The sequence below is a fragment of the Ornithodoros turicata genome, chromosome 7 (genome assembly GCF_037126465.1).
Source record: "Ornithodoros turicata isolate Travis chromosome 7, ASM3712646v1, whole genome shotgun sequence".
NCBI lineage: Eukaryota > Metazoa > Arthropoda > Arachnida > Ixodida > Argasidae > Ornithodoros > Ornithodoros turicata.
The window spans coordinates 38,232,349-38,243,638 of record NC_088207.1 but is presented as its reverse complement, the minus strand read 5'-3'; the positions used below and the strand labels follow the sequence as shown (position 1 = coordinate 38,243,638).

The following is an 11,290-nucleotide window of genomic DNA, read 5'->3' as shown; positions in this document are numbered from 1 at the left end:
GCGTGCATAAGGCTTCGTTAGGTAGCTTTCGTCAATGCGGACAGTGATACAGGTTGCTAAAGTTGGAAAATAAAGTATTTGGTTTGTCAGTTAAATGCTGCGCCTTGTGTTTGTCTTTGAAGTGTCGCCCTGCACTTCGGTCCTTATCGATTTTAATCGTCCAGTAATTTTTGGAAAGTGCCTACGCATACCCCGATATCAGTTCGCACTGCCACGTTCTTCTGGAGTCGCGTTAAACTGAGACGCTGCTCTGCACAGTTGGCACACAACATTTCTGTGCGTCTTGACAACAAAGCGAATATGTCGTCAGAAATACGAAACAAACATCTTTCGAACTATGGAGGAAGAAGCGGAAACATCCATGAAGAGCACCGTAAATCCTGTCGCCTGCGCAACTCTTGTCAGCGCGTCTGCGTCGCCGCCCTACGAATCTGCGCATGCGTCACACGCACGGACCACGTGACACGTGTTCGCCGCGCGCAACTCTTGTAGGTGTGCGTGTGTCTGTATGTGTGTCGCGAGCGTTCCGCCGTTTGGATCTTGTGAGTGAACGAGTGCTTTGGCGGTTTCTTCTGTGCTTTCCGCTGGATTTACCGCTTGTGGAATACGTGTGCACCATGTCGGATGATGCTAACCACAACAGTGACACGAACGAGTTGATGGAGATACCAGAAATCGAGCTCATTATCAAGGTATAGCTGTGTTTTTGCACCACGAAAGTGAGGCATGGAAATGGACCCGCCGTCTGGCTGTTAGGCCTAGCAGTACGCAACGTCTGTGTGATTTATTGTCGCAAAACGAATGGATTTAGGTGCTTTCGTATGTGTGTCTAAGGTGGGCACGGGTGTCCACGTACGTGGTGTCGGAAATAAGTGTGTCGGTTATCAAAGATTGCATTTTGGCGTGATGTGCATTCCTCACGTACGGGTGTTCCGGCTCTCTCAAAGGGCGTGGGTATCAGTCAGATTATGTACACAATTTCACTGAAGTAGACGTGGTAAGTAGCACAGCTGGAGGGCAACAGTGTCCGTAAATTCAGTCTTAAACCAGTAGCATGAATCCCCAATCTCTTACATGTTTACTCTCTAGCCTAAATCAGGATTTCGCAATGTTTCATTCCGAACGAGTCATGCAGTCTCGTAGCCGAGCCGCTGATCAAATTCTGCTTTGCTGCCACCTGTACTGAGATTGTTGATGTAACAGCAGCTTTTTGGTGAGGTAGGCTATGTTTGTGTGTCATGGCACACTTTCTATTTCAGTCAGCCGGAAAATGCCGGAACTTCTTCCAGACTGGTTTCTTGAAGAGTGAGAGGGGGGGATCACATGTCCTTGAGCAGTATCGGAGGGTGATCGTGTGCGCACCATGTGGTCGTGTACTTTTACTCTGTTTGGAAAATACATTCGCCCGTCTGTTACCGTGCGCAGGAACCTTATCTGTGGTGTTGTATATTTTCGGTTGCAGAAGAGTTAGGGCCACCAGCCAACTGACTTTCATTTGCAGCAGGCGGCGAAATATGAGTCATGGAGCATGCCTGCATCCATCCGTACTTTGTTGTAACTCGAGTAACAGTTGCCCTTTCCACTTGCGCCGTATTCGTTTGTTGATTCGTTCGCCGCAAACATTTTCATGCGCGGCTCTGTCGTAGTAGTCGGCGTTACACCGATTATCGTTAACTGAGAGGGATTGCATTGCGTTCCAGACCCCTCTCCACATGGGGTCCCTGTCATTTCATGTTTTGACACATGTAGGCAATGATACCTAAAGATGCAGTAGCAGAGCCCTGTGTTTGTCATGTCTTTCCACTTAACTGCTCCTTCAACTGTAAACCTTACGTAACAATAGGACCATCTTGGGAATGTAATAATGACCGCTTCCCAAGCTTTTTGCAGCAACACCCTGCACTTGAGAATGCGGATAAACCACTGATTGCACCCACTCTCAGTCCAACACCCTTGCCTATGTTTCTGCTTGCTTACATATTCATATTTGTTTAGCTAAACAAGTCGCACACAGACATGGGAGTAGAAAATGGTGTGAATATGCATTTCAGCCATCTGGTGTTTGACCACACACCAGTGGCGTAGCCAGACCTCCAAGGTAGGGGGGGTCTCGATACAAATCCCCACTCTCCCCCCCATGCCAGTGATCCTGGGTACGCCCACACACTCATCCTTGTGCACACAGCGAGATGAGTGATGAAAATACATAATATTTGAGCGTTTAATAATGCGTTTACATATGGGGTGTCACGAGCTGTGAGGCCCTGCCTCACGAGATTTGACGTAGCTCTAAAACCTCACAGTTTCAAAAGTATTCAAGTATGCTGTTTAGGTAGATACCAGTAACTACAAGAACTATTTTTTCTTGGCGGATTTGCAATATTTGCGCGGGTCGGCCTTACAGTGCACGGCATAGTTTGGCTCTAGGTTGTTAGCTAAGCTGCTTTGATCTGCCATTCTTGTGATTGTCTCTCTAAGGAATCCTGGTAAAGGCAGTTTTATTTTTATCCTCTGTGTTAAATGTTTTGGCATATCCCTTTATCACAGTAACTGTTTAAGTAAAGTTTTAGTGAGAGTACTAGGTGCGTGCTGGGAGGGTTCATATTGATAGACGTTAATTATGTGTACAATGGGCCACTGATCCTGAACACACACCCTACATTCAACCTTGACACCCAATAGTACAGCGTGAAATTAGTATGTAAGCCTGCCACAGCTGATTGCTTTTCTCACATGGGTTTCATAACTTTGGCTTCCTGTCAGTGATATCGAGAGCTGGCTAGCCTGTACTAAGTCACATAAATGGCAGTACGACCGTCATTGGTTTCATGTACGCTGTCAAATTCATGATAAAAGTGAAATGAAAGATTACGGGCAGATCTTCTGTTTGTTTTGACCTCCTTTGTCTTGGTAACAACAATAAGGCATGAAGTACATTGCTGCACAAACTTGTGCTGTAGTTACGGTGTAAATTCCCTTTTGGCTGTCACTGATGACATTTATACATTGACATACTGCATTTCTATTGGAAAAGTTTCTTAGTATCTCACAGCAGCTCACAGTTCACTTTAGAAATACTGTTGGTTACACGTTGAAAACCCAACCTGTGTTTCAAAATAAAACTTTAATAGTACTTTAATCAAGAATGAACAATGATGAATAATTATCAATAAGAAATTTGAAACTTGTACCCTAGGAGATCTGGATGAGGCACGCTGCAAGGATGCAGCACAGTAATTCTTTTTTTTTTTTTTTTTTCACCTGCATTCGAACTGTTGCAGAGAGGTTGTGTCTGAGGCCTCACTGGCACAGTGCTTAGATCAGAACCTCCCAAGAGACATCAGTGAAAAACATAACAGTTTCTACCATACCAAAACATAAATCAAGCAGTGCAGAAGGTCCTTCACCTGAAAGCAACCTAAGAGTGCTAATAAGTGGAGACTGTTAGACTTGTTGTGTCTCCCTTAATATTTAAGAACCCTCTTTACTCCATGTGTGGCTAAACAAGCTTTGTACCCCGTAGTACGCTTCCGAAGCCCAAACGTTACCCCCCCCCCCCCCCCCCCCCCCTTGCAATTCTACTCACAAGACCTTTCCCATATGCTCTTCAATACTCTGGATCACAGCTTATCGCAAGAGTACACAACACAGAGTTCGATGCATCTCTAGCCTTGTTACTGTAGTCTGGGCATTCTTAATTGCATTATGGTAGGGTGAGTGGTGGGAGGCTTTACAATTGAGAAAAAGACGATAGACGTTGCTGATATGGCTTTAGACAGGGTGGGGTCGTAGTGTTCAAGAGAGAACTTGCATGACTTCAAAGTAGGGTTTTCAGTCACACGATGACCTGGTGTACTGACACTACAACAAGGCGCACGAAGTGTAGATGCCACTGAGGAGGAATAGAGTATGTAACACTGGCATGCTTAAAGGATTATATATATATCATGTTTTTGATAAACAAGTATGTCACGTAACATATGTTAGGCATGCACAAATTATCTAATTCAATTACTATTTTAAAACGAAGCACAGTGGACATATACATAACCGAAGCGAATACGAGGCAGATGTTGTATGACTGGACTGGATACACATGCAGCTTATGTGCGGTGTACAGTACGTATATGCAATATATTCATACAGATCAGAATAAGAAGTAGCACTCACTTTGTTTTATGCCTTTTCGGCCTTACATATGCAGCTTCTGAACTATTTTGAAGGTGTTCAGTTCAGAGGAAACATTGATTCAATATTAACATAGAATGCTGTCTTCAATTCAGAAATCTAAATGGAATATAGAATTATTTGCTTCTACATTTTAAAAAATTCGAATATTTGCCTATAATATATTAATGCAAGATGTTACAAAAGCTAACAGTGAAACTTCTCCCTGCTGTTTACTGTAGCAGCTTTGTGGCTAAGAACCATGAGCTCATACAGACTGAATGTGTGTTGTTCATGTAGGGGCCAACACCACTTTATTTACAAAGTGTTTCCCTCGCAGTACTGTTTGTCTTCTGATAACATGGCATCATTGATTAGAAATGCTTTTCTGGGGTAACTTTTGCAGGCTTCCACTATCGATGGACGAAGGAAAGGGGCATGCCTTTTTTGCCAGGAATATTTCATGGACCTCTACCTCCTTGCAGAAGTGAAGACAATTTCATTAAAGGTACCATTTATCCTTACACAGGCGACCTGTTTAAACCGAACGTCTTTGCATCAGATCATCTTCTGATGGTCTTATTGTAATTGATCTTACGATAATCAAAACATCTTCTGAGCACCGTTTATTGACAAGTCTTGTTTATTGACACCGTTATTACTGTTATCACCGTTTATTGACAAGTTTTGAATAAAATAAACAAACGTCAATCAAACTTTATTGTATCAGTGACAGCAATACACGACCACCATTCTTCCTCATATTCAGGTGACAACAGTAGACATGTTGAAGCCTCCTCCAGACTTCCGCTCAAATTTCGACTCCACTCCGCCACCCATCCTTATTGATCGTGGCCAGGCCATTTTGGAAAATGACAAGATAGAGCGTTATATCATGAAGAACATCCCAGGCGGCCATAACCTCTTTGTTCAGGATAAAGAGACTGCGACTGTGATTGAAAACCTTTACCTTGTAAGTACATTTTGGATTATTGTGTGACTGTTTCAGTAAACAAAACAAACAAAAGAAAACATTGCAACAAGCACCATGCAATTATTTTATCACTCAAGTCAATTTTGGTCAGCATCCAGTTACACTGAATATCTCCCTCAATTAGTAACTAATGTTGTAACTGTGTCCAGTTGAATCAGAGAAGCCTTCTTCTTTCTTTCTGGAGAGGACAAACATCTGCTTTCCTGTGCATGTACATTTTTCCTGGTAGTTTGGCAATTAACAGAGGGGGGGGGGGGGGGTATATAAGTTTAATAAAGAGGAGGTGGCGTCCACGCAGGGAGAGGTCAGCCAGACCTATGTCGGCTTGCTACGCCCTGGTGGAGCAAAAAAAAAAAGGGAAGAAAAAAAAAAAAAAAAACAGAGTTGTGCATTTGACCTTGCGTTACCTCTTTCATCCCGTGTTACAAATGAATTTAGAGCTTGAAGCTTATTCTTCTGTAGGAAAAAAATAATTACCAAACTACAAATAGTGCATAAAGCACTAAGCCTTTAAGCTTTTATACCTTTGTATCTTGGATGCTAAAAAACTACGTGGCACGTACAACGTACACATCTTTTTTTTTCTTTTTCCAGAAGCAAATTCAACATTCTCTACTGATACCTGTAAGGGTGACCTTTGTTGTTGCATGTGCATTTCAGAAATTCAAGTTGATGCTGACCAAAAGGGATGACAACTCAAAGAGGTCCCTGTTGAACCAGCTAAAGAGCATAAATGAGCATCTGGGCAGGCATAATGAGCGCTTCCTCACTGGCAACACCATGGTCTGCTTCGATTGCGAGCTAATGCCACGTCTACAGCATATCAGAGTTGCTGGTGAGCTGTTCTCTTTACTATATTGCCACAAAATGTATGTGCATGCAAAGATTCCTGCAAAAGGCACACCATTCATACTTTTTACGCCTGCACTATTGCGGAGGACATTGCCGATCATGATCGCTCTGTGTGCAGATGCTGTAGTATGCTGATACCTGGAGCCTTAAGTTTTTGGGAAATATTTTTTTCTAAATTCGCGGGGTAAAAATCGGGTAAATAAACATGTGCACTAAATTCATGCAAATTCGGGTGAAAAAACTTCCAGTATGGTAAATTTGGGTAGAAATCGAGCTCAATTACTGAAATTGTGGCGGTTTGGTACAAACAGTAATGTACCTGCATTATTAGCTGCCAAGCAAGGAAGTTAGTGCCAGTAATTTGCCAGGTACAAATCGTGTTCCACCCTAAAGAGGCAACATTCAATTCGGGGTGCAAATTCAGGGTAGAATCGGGTAAAACCTCAGGCTCTACTTATACCTTCAGCACCAGCTGTTTCACTGTTACTTATGCCTTCTCACAATATGGAGAAGCTACCTGACATGTTTTGTTAACAAATATTTTACATGTTTACAAGGTGGTTACATTACAACATGTGTACATGTTGTTACAAGCAGCATGCAAATGTGCTCTAGGTACCTCATCCGTGATAAGTGTTTTTGTAACATGATCAATGTACAAGCAAGAGCTTGAAGCATGCGGGTGCACCATATCGTCACGTGCCTGCCTAAGCCCAGCTGTCTTAAGATTTGTGGGTGCAGTTAACATGTAGCAATTAAAGTAGCACAGAAGTAATTTTTAACACCCTGCTTTCTTTGTACGGAAGTGCTAAGCAGGCCAGTAAGATGCACCATAAGAATTAATTCACCCCATAAAGTCATAATTACCGCAGAAATTGAATTTAAAATTACGCCGCAAAAAGCGACCATGTGCAATGGCGGTGGAGACCAGTACCAGCCTGTTATCCGCATGGGACCTCGCGCTGACGCTACAGGGGCCACACTCGCTGATTGGTCCAGAGAAATGTTGTGTGCTACTCAGCTGTCGTCTGCTGCTCGGCTGTTTGGGGGTTTTGAAAAAGCATTGCTCCTGGCTCGGTCATGATTCAGCCGCTCCTTCTATCCCCAATTCTCCGGTGGAACTGGCAAAACTGGCTTAAGGCAGCAAAGGGACAGGGCACTGACCCCCACTGACCAGAGAGCCAGAACAAGTTGCCCCTGTAATGTCATCGGTGACGTGGCATCATACTTTTCCTCCTCATTATACCCGGAGTAAATGCATGGGGCCATGTTTACGTGAGCTTCTTTCCGGGACACAAATTGCACGCATCAAAACCTTTCGCGCTACTCGGTAAAATGACACACACACTTTCATCAAGACGTCTTAATCTGAAATTTTTTTGGATGGCCCTTTGTACTCCTTTAAATGGGCACTAAACTGCAAAAACAAGTTCACTTCAAATTACGTTACACACTATGTTAATTTCGTACTATGTAGTTATCATAATTCAAAACCTTGATTCCGTTACAGAGACTCATTTATTTTATCAGAAATTAGTTAGTTATCATAGAAATTTTATCAGACTCTTTCTTGCTTCGGCACTAAGCAGTGAACGTCGTTTCAGCTCGTGCATCAGTGTTTTTAGTCCATGTCGTGTGAGCACGCGCGTGCCACGCCATGGAGCAGTCCCGGTGAAAAACATAGTGCGCGTTGCGAAGCGGACTGGCGTCTCTGTCCGAAGGACGTGAAGATAAATGTTGTCAGTGGAACGTTCACGAGGGCTGTTATGGGCTAGAATTCAGTGAACCGGTATTGAAAAAATGTAGCAGCGCGCATGATGCCGCGCATATACGAAACACTACGATCGGACCTGTTTCAAATCCGCATGCCCACGATAGGTATGCGCGCGCTTCTCCTGCCGTCTCATTGGATGCCACCAATCTTTGCTTCCTGGGTATACCGTTCGTTGCCGCCAAGGACGGCTCTGTTTTCATTGCGTTTTTCTTCTAAACGGTAGTGCAATGCGAACGAATTTTGCTTGCATTATACCAATTGAAACATGGACTTTCATTTGGGAGCAAGTTGTTTTTGCATTTTAGTACCCCTTTAAGTCTACGGTGACACAAGCCATGTTCCGTTGCAGGTCATTATTTTGCCGAATTTGAAATTCCAACCAACTTGGAACACATCTGGCGTTACATGGGTCACATGTACCAGTTGGATGCCTTCACACAGTCCTGCCCTGCAGACCAGGACATCATTAACCACTACAAATTGCAGCAGGGAACGAAGATAAATAAGCACGAGGAGCTGGAGACGCCCACCTTTACCACCTCCTTGCCTGCAGGCTTAGAACTCAACTGCATTCATTGAGTATACTTCTTTGTTTTTTGTCTCTCATTTCTTTATTCTTGCACAGAAAAAAAAAAGTATCTAGACAAGTAGTAGCATGGGCAAGAGAATTACGTTGCGGAACAGTTGTGTTGCAGGGCGCTGAAGATGTGTCTGCTTGGGTGGCAGGCGACCGAGGAATATGTCGTCTGCTCCTTAAGTGGGCATTTAGAGTTAGAACAGTGGACTGCTACGCATTTGTACTGCAGTTAATATATCCTTGGGTCCCGTGTCGGACGGAAGGTGCAGATAAGTGCCACGCATGTTTGCAGACCAGAAGGCATTGCTGTGTTGTGGAGCTTGTTGGATTTAGTGTACCATTTCAAGGCTTTAGCATTTACTGTGGCTTATGATTGGTTTGTCACAGCAGAGTGTCTGTACATGCGACGGACGTGTGAAAACATCAGTGAAAGACCTGGTGCTTTGCCTAGTGTTGATGCCATGAGTACCTTGCACTTGTATCTAGAAACCAAGAAACGTGTTCTGACTTTTTTTTTTAAATCTATTTTTTGGAGACCTGAATACAGCTGAAGCGTATTTCTTCTGTCTTCTCTGAGCAAAATGCAAGAGTTTGAAGCAGTTTGCTGTGTATGTAACCTACCAATTTTTGTGGACTTCAGCATAATTGCAGTTTCCCCGTTTCCAGTACCACAATATGCTGAGGCCAGTAAACCATTTTCTATGCATTCCCATTGGCACGCCGGTACACTTCGGGAAATCTTGTGTAGTTTAAAAGAGGTACGGCATTGGACCTTCTATTAATATTGCCATTGTGTATCTTTTATTCTGGCAGCCACAGAGTACAGATTTCTGAACATCAGCCGTAGCGTCTGTTGTCAGTGCATTAGTAATGCGAGCCTGTATTGACATTTACTTTTGTACTTAATAAATACAGAAAGTAGGCCTTAAGACAAGAAAAGCTTGTTTTTGTTTCACCCGGTAAGTGTTAGTCTGTTGAAAGCATGTGCTAAAGAGCTTCCTTCTCTGTTAACATTTAAATAAAAAAAATCCCTTTTAAAAACATTGTCACATGGAAAATGTATTTGTGTGGCACATAATAATCACTACATTGGAATTGTTATTGTTCCTGCTTATTTATGTTCTTGTTTGTCCCAGATACCTAGTATGCAATAACTGGAGCGGTCACTGTGTAGTTCAGGTTATTACTAGCATATTGAAAAACTTGGTTTATCTAAACTGGAAATAAGAACCTGCCTCTGCATGTGCATTTATTTACCGTAATCATTTTCTTCTTTTTTTTTTTTGCATTCTCAAGGTGCTACTTTGCAGTGACGCCTGTGATCACATCTTATTTTGCCTTGCGGAACCAGTCAGTGCCTAGGGATTGATACGAGTACATACGCGGCTGGCAAATCCAGTGTGTGTGTGTGTGGGACACCTATGGCAGAAACAAGGGCTTCTGCAATAGTGTGCAAAAAAACACTTATTAACCCGAGATAGCTTCTGAATCCTGCTGCATGCATAATACCTCTGTGTGTTACCCTTAAGCAAAGAACCATGGTTTTGGTGGACATTTCTGTTGCATGGCAAGCAGTGATTAGCACATTTTATATTCGTGGAAAATGCATGAGCACGGCATTGATCCAACCCGTCTGCAAAGTAACTGCCTGTCATGAAGCTGGTGGCCACAGTTACTAATCAGGACTAGTCTGCACTAGCTTGGTCACCATGTTGTCAGAGCCTTGTACTTTAAGTGCCATTACTTAACATTCAAGTAGCCCAGTAACGTTACGAGCACGTGCACCGTTTCTCCTGTACATATCTCTTGGTTTCCGAACCGGAAGGTGCTTAAGGGTTTTCCTGTTGCGCATGTTGCTTGGAAAACCAGAAGGTGACATTTCCTCGTGTCTTCCTCCATTATATAACTGTTAACTGATGCCATCCATAGTTGTTGTGGCTGTGATAAACAAAAGCTATTTGAGAGCCACCTGGTACCATTGTACTTTTAGCCACATAACTTTTTCCAGCAAACAAATTTGGAGTGTTAGACACTCTGGGGGTTACATAATGTAGCTGCACAGGGTTTCAATTCTGGCTTGCAATGCTAAGACCTTTCTTTTGTAACAGACTGAAAAGAATAAAAGTGTTTCTCAACATGTTGTGACTGTAAGAGAAGCGTGTGGTTGGTTTTGCACTTCCGGCATCCTTGAAACTGTTCTCGTGTCTGTCATACAGATAGAGACTGAATGCCCCTGTGCTGTCATGGACGGCACAGTCTTTGGTGTGTCTATTGCAGGATGTGTAAACTCTGATGTGCGAACACCATAACTTATGAGAAAGAATATTTTGTATCCTTTAAAATGCAAACTGTTACTTCTGCAAAAGTGTGTAGTGAGTAATAAAGTTTTAAAGTGAAATGCTTGTTTGTCATACCCTGCGTGTCGCTCCTTCTTTGGGAGAGTTTCGCTTCCCACTGTAAAGTCTTGCTCGATAGGTTTAGATGTATGAAGGTTACGTGTGTCTCTACATCGTTCTAAGACTGCGAGGAATAATTGTGGATGTAGAATTACAAGTGGATCTTCCCTTAGAACATGGGTTCTCATTTCACTGAGCGTAGCCTCATTGAGCTACCCTATGAAAGGCATGAACAAGACGGCAACGATCACATGGGAGAGGTCGCTTGCAATATTAACATATTACCGTCACTTTTTACCATTTGCCCAGCAGGAACTACAACTACCAGGGTCGGATCCAGACCCTCAGATTGGGGAGGGGGCGGTTTCCTTGTCAGAGTGTGTAGTGGGGAGGGGAGAGAGCGAAATCCAATGTATAAACTAGAGATGAGATTAATCCAGAATTTTCTGAATCCCAATCTCGTTTGATTCCTTTCTTTAAAAAGAGTTTCTAATAGCCAGGAATTAAAAAAAAAACACTTCTACTGAAAA

The 11,290-nt window shown here is 43.0% G+C and overlaps 1 protein-coding gene across 1 annotated transcript; it reads left to right on the top strand.

Annotated features, from left to right (window-relative positions):
* Positions 1–482: 482 nt before the first annotated feature.
* Positions 483–10,762, top strand: LOC135401034 (chloride intracellular channel Clic-like). The gene is made up of 5 exons (XM_064633154.1): positions 483–692; positions 4,574–4,675; positions 4,937–5,140; positions 5,822–5,996; positions 8,137–10,762. The coding sequence occupies exons 1-5, from the start codon at positions 618–620 to the stop codon at positions 8,364–8,366; spliced, it is 786 nt and encodes a 261-aa protein (XP_064489224.1). The 5' UTR covers positions 483–617; the 3' UTR covers positions 8,367–10,762.
* Positions 10,763–11,290: the final 528 nt, after the last annotated feature.

What these genes read in the sequence shown, in the direction of transcription:
- LOC135401034 (XM_064633154.1), top strand. Translation starts at nt 618, where the DNA reads ATGTCGGATGATGCTAACCACAACAGTGACACGAACGAGTTGATGGAG. An exon ending in TGATTGAAAACCTTTACCTT is followed by an intron (nt 5,141 to 5,821) that starts GTAAGTACATTT and finishes TGTGCATTTCAG; the next exon opens with AAATTCAAGTTGATGCTGAC. An exon ending in ACAGCATATCAGAGTTGCTG is followed by an intron (nt 5,997 to 8,136) that starts GTGAGCTGTTCT and finishes GTTCCGTTGCAG; the next exon opens with GTCATTATTTTGCCGAATTT.